The sequence below is a fragment of the Monopterus albus genome, unplaced genomic scaffold (assembly GCF_001952655.1).
Source record: "Monopterus albus unplaced genomic scaffold, M_albus_1.0 scaffold425.1, whole genome shotgun sequence".
Classification (NCBI taxonomy): domain Eukaryota; kingdom Metazoa; phylum Chordata; class Actinopteri; order Synbranchiformes; family Synbranchidae; genus Monopterus; species Monopterus albus.
Window position 1 is genome coordinate 201,833 of NW_018128305.1, and position 12,647 is coordinate 214,479.

Below are 12,647 nucleotides of genomic sequence, written 5' to 3' on the forward strand. Positions count from 1 at the left end.
TTCACTTGCATCCCCACCACAGAGGCTGTCAGGGCAGTGAGGAAGAGACTGCTGAAGGATGACACGTTAAACAACAGGACTAGCCTCACCCCAGACCATGTTTGCACTCTGCTGGAACTCTGTTTAAACACTACTTACTTCCAGTTTAGGGGGCACTTCTATAGGCAACAACACGGCTGTGCTATGGGCTCCCCAGTGTCTCCTATAGTTGCCAACCTGTACATGAAAGAGTTTGAGAAGAAAGCCCTGGCTTCCTTCGCTGGCACCGCTCCCAGCCATTGGTTCCGCTACGTGGATGACACATGGGTTAAAATCAGGACCCAGGAGGTAGAAGCTTTCACCAAGCATATCAACTCGGTGGATGACAACATCAATTTCACTCGTGAGGACGCCAGGGATGACTGCCTGGCCTTTCTGGTAGTTTTGCACCACCCCTTCAATTTCAAGAAGGCGTGCTTGAACTACGGGATCTTTGAATATGTTTTCATTACTCCGACATGCTGCTCCAAGCTTTTGTTTCCTTATTTTATGCCAGAAACAGAGCTGGTCCATTTGCCATCTTGGACTATCAGCGACCTGTAGCTGAATGAATGTTGTGAATTAATCAGCAAAACTAAAGTATAACAAAGATAATGTACACTCTTATAGGGGGTCATGTTGTAGATTATACTTTGGTTTTTGTATAGATTTAAAAAAACAACACAACGTGTTAATCAGTGAGCTGTTTGTAGTCTGTAGCTTAATATTTACTGTACAGACAGACTGACACAGATTGTCACAACTCTTGGAAGGACCTGAATAAGTGTATTTCCTACTTTAAATACAAAATATTAAAGTGTAGTTTCTACTTCTCTGGTTTAATGGTTGTGTGTTACTTTTAGTTAAGCGTGACTAGCTATATGTTAAAGCGAAGTGTGTTCATGATAACAATAAATGCTCTCTCAAATATTCCCAAATGTGAGTATTTCCACTCGCATAGTTTTTTTTTGGGAAACACTAAGTTTCATTTCAGTAAAATTCTGTCACTTGACCACACCCACTAAAGTCACCGCCTCAGCTCCTCTGGGCTCATCTACCCATTTCCACACAAGACATGATTAGCACTGAACTGTCTTTGGTGCTATAACTTCGTAGTCTTCAGAGCCTTGAGTTTACTTAAGGAACACAGTAGATTCAGGTGAGTAATTCTTTCGATTAATTCTGCTGTTCTTTCAATTGGTTTTGCTTTTAAAATACAGAACTGTAACAATGTAATTCAGAATTAAAATGTGCAAGATGATTCACGTGAAAATGAGTCATTGGGCGGGTCTGGATCCAAACTGTAAACAGCCTAAAAATATACCTGCATCCTCACTGTTATCCAACTTTCTGGCTGTTTTGTCCTGATTTTATGTGTGTATTTAGTACCAGACAAAAAAAATTGCATTATATGTATGTAAAAAGTCTGAAATGGCATAAATATAGAGCATATAAATCATCTTTTCTCCCACAGAAATCCCATAATGTCATCATTAAGTGTCCTCACCTCAATGCCAGAGGGCTGTTTCCAGTGTTCAATCTGTCTGAATGTTTTCAGTGACCCAGTCACTACACCTTGTGGTCACAACTTCTGCAAAACCTGTCTCAGTGAGCACTGGGACAACAGCGAGTTGTGCCACTGCCCGGCATGTAATAAAAGGTTCCACGTGAGGCCTGAGATCTCCACAAACACAGTCATTGCAGAGATTTCAGTGCAAATAAAGAAAAGAAAAGTGGAGACACTTAAACATGAGGATACACCATGGCAGGTGAAGTGTGATGTGTGCACAGAATTAAAGTTCAACGCCCTGAAGTCATGCCTGGTGTGTTTGACAACATATTGTGAAGCCCACCTGGAGCCTCACCAGAGAGTTCCCTCCCTGATGAAACACCGGTTGATCGACCCAGTGAAGAACCTGGAGGAGAGGGTGTGTGAGAAGCATGGGAGGATCCTGGAGCTTTTCTGCCGGGTTGAACAGGTGTGCATCTGTCTGCTGTGCAGTGAGGGAGACCACAGAGACCATGAGACAGTGCCCGTGGAAGAAGAAGGGGCTCAACAGAAAGTAAGACAGTTCAGGTTATTTTTGTTAGTTCTGTTAAATGCCCAAGAGAGTAAACTGAAGCTTAAATGGGAAAAAAAAGACTGATTTAATCATGTTTGTTGCCTTGAAATTCTATGTTTCAGGAAAATATTGAGTCTAAAAAAGCAACGATCAAAATAATGATCAATGAACGAATGGACAAGATAGATGAATTTACGGCATCATCTCAAATGAGAACAGTGAGTATTGAGACAAAGTTTATACATGCAGAATTTTACACTATAAACTTGCTAATGCGATAATTTTCATTACTTTATTATAGGAAAAAACAATGAAAGAGATTGATGACAGTGACAAGCTCTTCAAAAATCTGATGAGTCAGGTACAAGTGATGCAAATGAAGCTGAAGTCGAACATCGAGGACAAGCTCAGAAAATCAGAAGAGCAATGCAAAGCCAAGGTTCAAGAGCTACAGGAGGAAGTTTTAGCACTGCAGAGAAAGCACTCAGAACTGGAGGAGCTTTCACGCACCGATGACCACCTTCAGCTTCTGCGGGTTCGTCAGTGCTCTCATTAGTAACAAACATTCACTACTTGATAATGCAGTGCTGAGTTCACAGCATGTGTCTCTTAATCACACATTTTCCTTATTTGTCTCCTTGTTTCCCTCCCTTTGCATTGTAAACACACATAGGCCTATGTGTGTATACTTTTAAGGGTTACTTAGCTAGTAAACAGTGCAACGTTAGAAAAATAAGAACATCTGCTTTCTTGCCAAGAGTTAAGATTGAGATGATCTTGATACCGCTCTAATGTCTTTACAGTAAATACAGTATAAAGTTGCAGCCAGTTAGCCTCAGTTGTTGAATACATAATAAATAGATAAATAAGTTAGTTAATAAACTTTAGAAGTGCTCGAAGGAGGATTTGTTACTTTTGGACAGATGCTAGCTGCTTTCAGTTTTTATGCTAAGCTAAGCTAACTGGCTGCTGACTATATTTGCCATACAGACATGAGAGTGATATTGATGTTCCAGTCTAACTCAGCCGTGAATAAACTTAGAGTATTTCCCAAAATGTTGAGCTCTTCTCTGTTATGGTTTGTGAACTTGCTGCCTGTTTGGTGCTTTTATTTTGGTTTCTTGTGTCCCCTAACCTGCCCCAGCTTTACCCCAGTGCACAATTACTGTCCATTGCTTCCACCTGCTGCTCTGCCTATATATCCTCCTCCCTTCGCTCAGCCTGGCTGATGCATCATCTGGTCTCTGCGTGTCATCACTCCTGTTGTCTGTGTATCTGCTCACCAAACCCTCAGTCTGTGTTTGCATTTGGGTCCTCCCCTAAGCCTGAACCTAACGTTCTTTTGTGACAGTGTGTCAAGACACATGACTAGCAGACAATGATTTGGCTTGGGTGCAGAGGCTTAGGTCTGGAAAAAATAGGTCTGGCCCTATGCCACTCACGATCATGTGTTTGTGAATCATCAGACTTTGCAGGACCTGAGCTCCATATCAGACACCAAGGACTGGTCTAAGATCAAGGTTTACTCAGACCTGTGCATGCAGACAGTGAGGAGAGCCATGACTTATCTTGTGCACACTTTTCAAACTGAAGTGAAAACGTTGACAGTCACAGGTAAAATCTGTTGCATTTGAGAGAATGTCTTTATTTTATGAGTTTCCCATAAATATGATTTCATTTCTTATAGAACTGACCAGAATGAGACAATATAAAGGTACGTTCATGACTGGAAATCATAATTATGACTTAAATTATGTTATTACTAAAGATGAGAGCCTTAACTAAACTTATTTTCCTCAGAGTCAGTCAGCTTCGACCCAAGGACTGCTGGTACTGGCCTTGTTGTGACTGAATCTGGGAAACGTTTGAAGTACAACAGAATGGCAAGCTCCTCATCATCCGATGAAGACTTGGAGAAGTTTGACTGTCCTGTCATTTTTGGAACAAAGGGCTTCACCTCTGGGCGGCACTACTGGGAAGTCCAAGTGGGCCTGAGAAATGACTGGGATGTTGGTGTTGCCAAGGAAACAGTAATCAGAAAAGGCAGCATTAGTCTAAAAAGAGATAATGGATTCTTTTCCATGGGAAAGAGGGGTTATGATTATCAGGTTCAAGGTACACCCTACACTGTCCTCTACCTGTGTCCCAGGCCAAGATATGTAGGAGTTTATCTGGACTATGAGGAAGGCAGAGTCTCCTTCTACAATAATAATGAGAAGGTGCATATTTACTCTTTTATAGGAGAGAATTTCACAGACAAACTGTTTCCATACTTTTATCTGCACAGCAAGGCAAAGAAATCAGAGCCTTTGCTTATTACCTATTTCTGAGAAATAAACTCCTAGTGCTCTTCTATCCCTGATCATTGATTTTTGCCAGCTAAAATGACTTCCTAGCAGATTTCATCAGCTATGTACAATGCAACTACCTAAACAAAATTTAGTTTCATGACTTGATATAGGTGATATCACACCTAGAGTGGGGACGCTGTTGAATTTTCTAAAAACTAACTTGTCCTCATGTCCACAGTTTTTACTCCTTTTTACATAGGTTTTTCACTGAATGGTCGACATATTTGTGATCTTCCTGACAGATCTATGGAAGCAAATATGTTCACAGAAGATGTACAGTGAGTAGCAGAGTGACATGAGTGCCAACCAACTCCCACATTGACTCCTGTGTATAGCTGATTGGTGTATATATCAATTGGATAGCTTTACAGCTGAAGTGTATAGTTGGTCCTGATGTGCAGGGTCTTATTTCATTCTACTACAATATCTACAGTAGCATAACATTTTGCTGAGTAGCACATTAGCAGAGCAGCAGCAGGTTCAGTCCCTCATCTATACAGGATGTGTCCTGGCAGAGTAGTGAGTGCAGCTCAAACATTTTTGGCTCGGAGCCCAACACACGAGAGAAAATAAACTTGAAATGTAAAAATATGCAGCCCATGCCCCTCCTGTGTAGACATGCCATAACAATATTGCAGCTTTGTTGCCTAGCTTGTTAGTAACGGTATGTTTTCCCTTCACGTTCTGTATCTAAGACTCATTTTCACACAGCAGAGTGGAATACAAATCTCACAGTTCTTTAAAATATAATCTGTATATGATGGTTCTCACCCTTGGAATTGATGCTCAGTTACTACTGTTGGCAGTACACTGGTTAGCCATTGGTTTTGGAAAGGTTTAAATGTTTTTGTAACACTTTTACTGCAACCTCACCTTCAACATTGTCAGATGAAGATATAATCACCTGTTGCATGTTTTAAATTACATGACAATTTGTTTTAATTCTGATCATTCAATGAAAAGTTAACTCTTCTGAAGTAAACTAGAATTAAAGCTGCATACACTACATGTGTTTTATTACTACTGAAAAACACATTCACTGGTTCTGTTGCCCGTTTTTGGAGCCTCACCTGATTTATAACACGGAATCATCACCTCCTGCTTTATTAGTTGTATAAGAGTTTATGACCAACCAGGAAATTACAAAGTCCAACAGGGCCACCCTCTTCGCTGGCAGCGATAGGTGTGTCTGTACCTATACAGAGGAGGAACAGCAGCAAAGAGAGCAACTCAACACTGTTAGAGCCATTGGGGAAGACAAGCTGGGAGTTAAAAATGGAAATGTGAGTTTCAGTTTCACTTATCTGATATATAAAAATAACATTTTGATTAATACAGTAGATTATTGTCAGACTGAAATGCCAAACTGTGTTTGTAGTATGTGTAAGTTATGACTATCAGTTTCAGTTTCAGCCACGAATATTTAAACTGGCATGTCAAAACATAAATCCACAAATCTGAGATATAGAAATACTGTATATTTAAATACTATTGTACATATTTCTGACAGCTTTATCAATCAAAATCTATCCAATTTAATCTTTTATCATGATGACAGAATACCCAATTCTGATTGGCTGGAGGATGTGCAATGTTTTGAAATGGCTCTGACGTAGGCACCTCTTCTGAAAGAATACACAATCTGTGATTAATACTCATACATAGCTGGAGGTTTGTCAGTTCAGGTATATTAGATAATGACAAAATCCAAATGTGTTTACAAGAAATACATATAGTCATTGTGAAATGCCCAGATGAGGTTGTTTTATTAAGGACAGTGTTTTTTCTCTCAGGTAAATAAACTCAACTGAGTGGCATTTTCTGCTGACAGGTTTTTTATGTCATAGTCTTGTGTCACATGTACATTGTCAGTTTTTCACAAAGTAGTTCAGCTGTTTGGGAATCCTGCCACCAACTACAAATGAATGAATAATTTGTATGTGTGCTCTTACATGTGTTTTGGTTTGTCTGCAGATATACTGGAACCAGTTGAATGCACCATCATCTGTGCCTGCTAGTACCACAACAAATCCAACCACTGGTTACATGCATGTGCACACACGCAAAGGCAGGCGTTAAGTTTTGACTGAATGTCTGAGCATCCTACGTGCTGCATCTGCCTGGATACGTTCTCTAGCCCTACTTCCCTCCCCTGTGGACACTGCTTCTGCCTGGCCTGTATAGGAGAATACTGGAGGATCCATGGGGTCTGTCAGTGCCCCCTCTGCAAGGCATTATACCCTACCAGGCCACAGCTCAAAACAGACCAGACGCTACTGAGTGATGATGCAGCTGTGCCTTTAAAAGCTGGAGAGGTTCCCTGCGACTTCTGCACAGCAAAACGTCAAGCAGTCAAGTCCTGCCTGGTGTGTCTGGCCTCATACTGCGACATTCATCTGGAGCCACATTACCAGAGTGAAGACCTTGAGCGCCATCTTCTGATCAGTGTGGTGAAGAACCTGGAGGACTCTGTGTGTGGACTGCATGGGAAACAGTTAGACAGGTTCTGCAGGAGTGATCAAACATGCATTTGTGCCATGTGTTCCCAGACAGATCACAGGGGCCATCACATTGTTTCTATTAACAAAGAAGCTGCGAAGAAGAAGGTAAAGTCTAACAAAAGGGGAAACTTTATCAAAGACTTTGTCAGTCCATACTTTGGATTATGTAGCTCAGTTAAAGTTACTGGCTGAAGAACTGAGTCATCAAGTAAATTATGACAGAAAAACAACACAGTAGTCTTATCAAATGAAAAGCTGAACTCAAAAGCAATAAAACACATTCAGGGATTTAGCTACTAATGTTTGTCCTGGTGTAGTATGGCCACTAGCTTATGGTGGCTAATGCTAGCAGATTCTGCAGACAGTTTCCTAACACTATGACTCATTTTATGTACCTTCACATAAGTTGGCTTTAATATATGATTTACTAAAACTAATTAAACCAGTTCAGGATACAGCACTGGCATCTTCTATAGTGCATTTTACAAAACTAGTGGGAAATTTGCTTCCATTCATTTTTATGGTTTCATATTTATGAGAGTGCTAAAGAAGTTTTCAGTGATTTGGCATTTTGTATCTGACCATTTCACTGGGGTGGGGAACAACATGAATGAGCATGTGTAAGCACGATTTCCGTTGGTAAGCCACAAGATTTAGAGAACATCTGGTATTAATTGTAAGAAACAGGAGGAAAAGAATCACTGGTATGACAAAATAGTTTCAAAGACATTCTCATATACAAAAAATACCTAAACAATTATGAAAAATGTTACATAAAGTAAAAGCCAGTCTGTCTTGCGTCAGCTACATATTTTACAGAAATGACCATGCCACAGTGACATGAGCACCGGTTTCTTTTTACGTAAATTACTGTACACTGTGTCTGTAGCATGTCGTCTGCCTCAGTAGTTCTACTAACATAATATTTTTCCACAGGTCAAACTAAAAAGGAGAAAGATGAAACTTAAGCAAACAATTCAGGACAGGCTGAGTAAAGTGGAAAAAATCGAGCGTTCTGTAAACCTCTGTGGGGAAAATTCAAAGGAGGCACGGGCACAAATTAAAGAGGCGATCAAAGAGCTGGAGGAAGAAATTTCTGAGCTACAGAGGAGTAATGCTGAACTGGAGCAGCTCTCACAGACTGAAGACAGCCTCCACTTCTTACAGGTCTGCATCACCGGCGCCAGCCATTAAACAAAATGCAACATAAACTTTGCGCAACAACCACTGAGCCTTTAATGTTTCTTTCTTGTCTGTGCAGAGATTTCACCACACGGCTTCATGATTGGATGAACATGTTGACAACTTGGGTACAAGAGCACTGGAACAAAATGGTTGAATAATCCACATCCACATGTGTAGATGTTTGCTATAAAGGAAAAGTGTCTGACATTTTGGGTGGGTGGGGTTACAAAAGAGTGCCATATTATTTTTGCACATCTGTATTTGTACTGATTAAACAAAAGGGTATCTGTGTTAAACTATGAGCCTCAGAGGTGCTGGTAAGGCCAATACTTTTACCTTACAAGGCCGGGCCAGCTGTTTCCCAGGGCTTTCAGTCTGTAAGCTAAGCTAAGCTAACCAGCAGCTGGCCCTAGTCTTAACAGGCCCATATGACACCGATACTGATCTTATCATCTAACTCTCCACCAGAACATGAATAAACACTTCCCAAAATGTCAAACATTTTCTTAAACTAATTAATTTGACTATTTCCTACTGAAATTAAACAATATCTTATTTTTTTTCCCCAGTTATGTGCCAGTAAAACCTTATTGATGATTAGTGTAGAGCTAGAGAAACAGTACATGAACAAGAACTACAATAATTGCTTGTAAATTGTAAAATACACACTGTATGACTAATTTTATTCTGCCTGGATGATGCAATTTATTTTAAGGGAAGTGTGAGTGTAAAGACAGCACAGTGAGATTCAATGTTTAATTTCTTTTTCCTTTTGTTTTTGGGACAAATGAGCAACAATATCTATACAGAACAGTGGTGTACTTGAAAACAATCACATAAATCAACACTTTCGTGGCTTGTCAGTGAACAGTGGACAGTAAATATAAAACCTCAGTGAGTGTACCAGTAACATCTCACCACTAGTTCCAGTGTTTGCTCTGTGTAAACCTGCTCAAAGTGCGACACGCCCAGAAGCAGGCAAACAGATCATTTCATTGGTCATTTGCATGCAGACATGACTCTTTGAGTAAAGAAAGTGACAGGCTGGGCTTTTAATCAGAAGTGAAACTTAGCAGAGAGAGTAAGACTCAAAGGAAAGACACACACACACACACACACACACACACACATACACCCAGGCTGGGAAAGAGAGACACACACACACACCTGTGATTTAAGAAGCATCTGAATAGCTGAAAGGTAAAATTGTACTTCTCTTCTATGTTTTTTAAACTTATGCTTCTTTTAAAAGGAATAATCACATATACTTTAGCTGACTGTTCTAATACTTCACAATGTAAGTTTTAAAATGTGTTCAATTAAATCCACTGTGACTGTCTGCTGTGTTTTAGATAGAGTTTTGTCCATAACTGATGGTTTGGGAGAGTTTTTGTTTGTTGCTTATGCTTTGAGGCTTTTGTAAATTTGTAATTTAAGACTCACACACACCCACTGGCGGTGTCCCTGTTGATACCTGAGAACTACAACAGTGTTACAGTGTGATTGTATTAACGTTTCCTTCTTGTGCAAAAAGATGTACGTATGTTACATTATGACTTTTGAAACGTGACTCCATTACTCTTCTGTGCTTGTGCTACTGATACAGTACACAAGGCTTTAGCATTTACCATTATCCTGTAGTTCCATCTGTGGTAACAATGCCCATTGTCAAAATTACATTGCCTTTTTTGAAATAATGTGTAATTTATTGACTATCTAGACAAATATTTAAATACAAAGCAAACATGTCTCCAGTGAAATTCTTTGACATGCCACAAGTGAACAAAACAGAGTGACCTTATGGTGCCCTCTTTAAGCAGACATGGCTTCTGGTCCTACATCATCCAGGGAGAGCCGCTTACTGGACTGTGAAGAATTCCCAGATGTGAACATTACCCTGAGAGACATTATCAACCAGCAGAGAATGGCCCCTGAGACAAATGATGATATATATACTGGGAGGGATGATGAAGTGGCCTGTGACAGTTGCACAGAGCCAATAAAACTCAAGGCTGAGAAATCCTGCCTTGTGTGCCTTGCCTCATATTGTAAGAGCCACCTGGAAAATCATTCTTCAAATGTAAGGCTGAAGGGCCACAAGTTGGTATCACCTGTGAAGAACTTGGATGAGTGGGCCTGTCTGACGCATGGACGCCCACTGGAGCTGTACAGCAGGAGGCAACAGAGATGCATTTGTGTTTGCTGTCTGAAAGAAAGTCCAGAGGAAGCTGTCACTGCTGAGGAAGAATGGGACGAGAAGAAGGTGAATTTACACATAGACAGTCCTACTGTACAAGTCTTGACACTAGTGCATGTTTACTTTAAAAGTTGCAAACACACCAAATAGTGGTACACAAATCAAGAACTGTAAGCTTCTGTCATGGTTTGCTGTTGGGGTATTGACTTGCCTGTTTGTCTACTTCAGGCTAAACTTAACAACACCAAGACAGAGTTACAAGACAAAATCAAGAAGAGAGAAACAAAGCTGGATGAAATTAATATGTCGCTAAAGAGCTGCAAGGTAAGAAGGAAGAGATGAACATTACTGGTCCTGGATCTGATCCAGTTTGGAACAGTCACAGCTGACAGAACAGGTTTAGCTTGACTTTCAAACATCATAGCAGCTAAGCTTTAAATGGAGAGATGGAAGGTAAATACAGGCTCATCAAAACTAATGATGCCACTTCTGGGATGTCACTAAAAACATGCACATCCCTTCCTGAGTACAAAGTGAAGGGGTTTTCTGCATAATATCCAACATTTTACAGATTGTCAAATGGACAATGTATGATTTTCAACAAAATTTAGGAGCAGCTGGAGAAAGACTGGTGGGATATTGAGGCCGTGTTCACGGCTGTTTTTGCCCTTGTGGAGGAAGCCCAGGCAAAAGTTCTTCAGCCTCTGAAGGACAGGAGGAAGGTCCTAGAGAAAGAGGTACAAAATATCAAAGAGGAGCTGAAATCAGAGGTCAAAAGACTCGAGGAGACCATCTGTGAATTGGACCAAATATCTGCATCTGAGGATCACATCTTCTTCTTGCAGGTGAGAAGAAACTTTGAACATTTCAGGAATGTGGTGCTTTTGAGGTGAGAAGCTTCAAAGCTAAAGAGAAGGTGTGTATTTTCAAGTGCTGCATTAAGTGAAGTTACTTCTTCTCTTGCCTGTACCTTTCAGGGATGACATCTCTAATGTAGAGCATTACTTTACCTTTTGTGCTATATTGTCTACTGGTGTTTTGTTAGGTACTAGTGTCAGTTTGTCTGTCAGTTGACCTCTTTGTCTTTCCGTTTCTCAGAGATACCCATCTCTTCAAGGCCTGGATGACCTCAGACATGAGCCAGAGGTAGAGCTCGACACTTCACTGACATTTGGGACCATGAGGAAAACCACAGCAATCATGATGGAACAAATTCAACAGAAGCTGGAGAATCTGACCAGCACTGGTAAAAGCTGAATACTGGTGGTAAATGTTAAAAGCTAAAATGTTCACTCATTGGCTCTAAAACTATCTTTTCACTTCACAGAGCTTCAGAGAGTTCCAAAGTTTACAGGTGCGTCATAAACTCTGCTTCCTCCTAATGATAAGTTGCAAAATAAGACCATTTTGTTGAGATCATAGAATTATTTTCAGCTTGTTCTTAACAGTGGACGTAAGGCTGGATCCAGCTACTGCGTACCGGCACCTTGTTATTTCTGATGATGGGAAGGAAGTGAAAAATGGAGGAGAAGACCAGGAAGTAGAGGATTCCCTGGAGAGGTTTGATCTGTTTGGCAGCGTCCTGGGGTGCAACAGATTGACCTCTGGGAAGTCTTACTGGGAGGTAGAGGTCAGGAACATGACCGGCTGGGATCTGGGTGTGGCAAGAGGCAACGCAAACCGCAGGGGGAAACTCTCGCTGAATCCAGACAACGGTTACTGGGTTACTGTTCATTATGAAGATGAAAAGTATGCAGCCCTGGCAATGCCACCAGTTCATCTTTCCCTGAAAGAGAAACCAAAGAAGGTGGGAGTGTTTGTGGATTACGAGGAAGGTCTTGTCTCCTTTTACGATGTGACTGCTAAGTCTCACATCTACTCATTCACCGAGTGCTTGTTCAGTGATGAGCTTCTGCCATATTTCAGTCCACATGTAAACCAAGATCAGAAAAATGTACAGCCTTTGATTATTTCTGCTGTGACACAATGAGAACAGGACATGGATGAGTATTGAAGAATGTGTACCATAGCATTGTAATCCTGGTAAAATCGACTATGGAAAGCTTTTTTATTGCATAAGTATAACAAATTAGGTTGCCATGTTGTGTTACCTACTTTGTTCAAATCTTAAAATCTGGAAAGAGTTGACTAATGTTATTAGCTACAGATGTAGCTACTACATCTAAACTATAATTTCCGACATACACTGTTAGAAAATTTAATTCAGTGGACAGAATCTAATTGTTATTGAAAGGACCTATTGGTCCTTTGAGGTCTGTTGAATTGCTTTTCTCAGAGGCAAGTGCTGTTCTAGTAAACACAAAATGAAAAA

The 12,647-nt window shown here is 40.5% G+C and overlaps 2 protein-coding genes across 2 annotated transcripts; both read left to right on the forward strand.

The window, feature by feature from the left end:
* The first annotated feature begins 301 nt into the window (after positions 1-301).
* On the forward strand, positions 302-5,385 carry LOC109952010 (E3 ubiquitin-protein ligase TRIM39-like). Its single transcript, XM_020586834.1, has 7 exons — positions 302-1,177; positions 1,493-2,081; positions 2,204-2,299; positions 2,383-2,616; positions 3,548-3,695; positions 3,769-3,795; positions 3,882-5,385. The coding sequence occupies exons 2-7, from the start codon at positions 1,503-1,505 to the stop codon at positions 4,409-4,411; spliced, it is 1,614 nt and encodes a 537-aa protein (XP_020442490.1). The 5' UTR covers positions 302-1,177; positions 1,493-1,502; the 3' UTR covers positions 4,412-5,385.
* Positions 5,386-5,634: 249 nt separating this feature from the next.
* Positions 5,635-12,641, forward strand: LOC109952008 (E3 ubiquitin-protein ligase TRIM39-like). Its single transcript, XM_020586832.1, has 9 exons — positions 5,635-5,715; positions 6,407-7,038; positions 7,870-8,113; positions 9,939-10,381; positions 10,544-10,639; positions 10,927-11,160; positions 11,414-11,561; positions 11,643-11,669; positions 11,764-12,641. Exons 2-9 carry the CDS (start codon positions 6,523-6,525, stop codon positions 12,303-12,305), a joined length of 2,250 nt encoding a protein of 749 aa, XP_020442488.1. The 5' UTR covers positions 5,635-5,715; positions 6,407-6,522; the 3' UTR covers positions 12,306-12,641.
* Positions 12,642-12,647: the final 6 nt, after the last annotated feature.

Excerpts from the sequence above, each read along its gene's own strand:
- LOC109952010 (XM_020586834.1), top strand. The coding sequence starts at position 1,503 with ATGTCATCATTAAGTGTCCTCACCTCAATGCCAGAGGGCTGTTTCCAG. Across the intron at positions 2,300-2,382 it reads CATCATCTCAAATGAGAACA|GAAAAAACAATGAAAGAGAT; the intron begins GTGAGTATTGAG and ends ACTTTATTATAG. Across the intron at positions 2,617-3,547 it reads ACCACCTTCAGCTTCTGCGG|ACTTTGCAGGACCTGAGCTC; the intron begins GTTCGTCAGTGC and ends GTGAATCATCAG.
- LOC109952008 (XM_020586832.1), top strand. The coding sequence starts at position 6,523 with ATGTCTGAGCATCCTACGTGCTGCATCTGCCTGGATACGTTCTCTAGC. Across the intron at positions 7,039-7,869 it reads AAGAAGCTGCGAAGAAGAAG|GTCAAACTAAAAAGGAGAAA; the intron begins GTAAAGTCTAAC and ends ATTTTTCCACAG. Across the intron at positions 11,670-11,763 it reads GAGAGTTCCAAAGTTTACAG|TGGACGTAAGGCTGGATCCA; the intron begins GTGCGTCATAAA and ends TGTTCTTAACAG.